This window comes from Gavialis gangeticus, unplaced genomic scaffold (assembly GCF_001723915.1).
Source record: "Gavialis gangeticus isolate Ggan-Ray unplaced genomic scaffold, GavGan_comp1, whole genome shotgun sequence".
In the NCBI taxonomy this organism is placed as follows: Eukaryota; Metazoa; Chordata; order Crocodylia; family Gavialidae; genus Gavialis; species Gavialis gangeticus.
The window spans coordinates 58615529-58616167 of record NW_017729025.1 but is presented as its reverse complement, the minus strand read 5'-3'; the positions used below and the strand labels follow the sequence as shown (position 1 = coordinate 58616167).

The 639-nt window shown below is 70.1% G+C and overlaps 1 protein-coding gene across 1 annotated transcript in view; it reads right to left on the bottom strand.

Moving 5' to 3' along the window:
* FOXA1 (forkhead box A1) overlaps positions 1 to 639 on the bottom strand; it is a 15866-nt gene that overhangs the window by 13101 nt on the left and 2126 nt on the right. Inside the window, exon 2 of the mRNA XM_019519919.1 lies at positions 5 to 512. Within this exon, the coding sequence (XP_019375464.1) occupies positions 5 to 512 (508 nt within the window). The remainder of the gene's footprint in view (positions 1 to 4; positions 513 to 639) is intronic.

Sequence of the window (639 nt, the reverse complement as noted above, 5' to 3'; positions counted from 1 at the left end):
TAGAAGGGGAAGAGGTCCATGATCCACTGGTAGATCTCGCTCAGCGTCAGCATCTTGTTGGGCGACTGCTGGATGGCCATGGTGATGAGCGAGATGTAGGAGTAGGGCGGCTTGGCGTGCGGGTAGCTGCGCTTGAAGGCCTTGGCGTCGCGCGCGCGGCCCAGGTTAGACTGCGCGTAGGCCATGGGGCTCACGCACGGGTTCATGGCCGCGTAAGGGCCCAGCCCGTTCACGCCCGGCTGCGCGGCCGGCACCGCGTTCATGCCGCCCGGGCTCAGCGCCGCGCCCATGGCCGGCATGCCCGCCATGGCGCTGCTGGAGCCCGCCGGCATGCCCGGCATGGCGCCGGGGCTCAGCCCGGCCCCCAGCCCCGGGTTGGCGTAGGACATGTTGAAGGAGCCGGAGGTCATGTTGCCGCTGGTCGTCATGGGGTTCATGCTCATGTAGGTGTTCATGCCGTTCATGGAGGCCAGCCCCGAGTTCATGTTGCTCACGGGCACCGAGGAGTAGGCCTGCAGCGGGGGACAGAGCGGGACAGGCGGTGAGGAGGAGGAGGGGATGCCCTGGCCCGGCGCCCCGCTGCCCCCCGCCCCGGCAAGGGCGCCCTGTCCTGCCCTGGCCCGCGCAGCACGGGGGCTC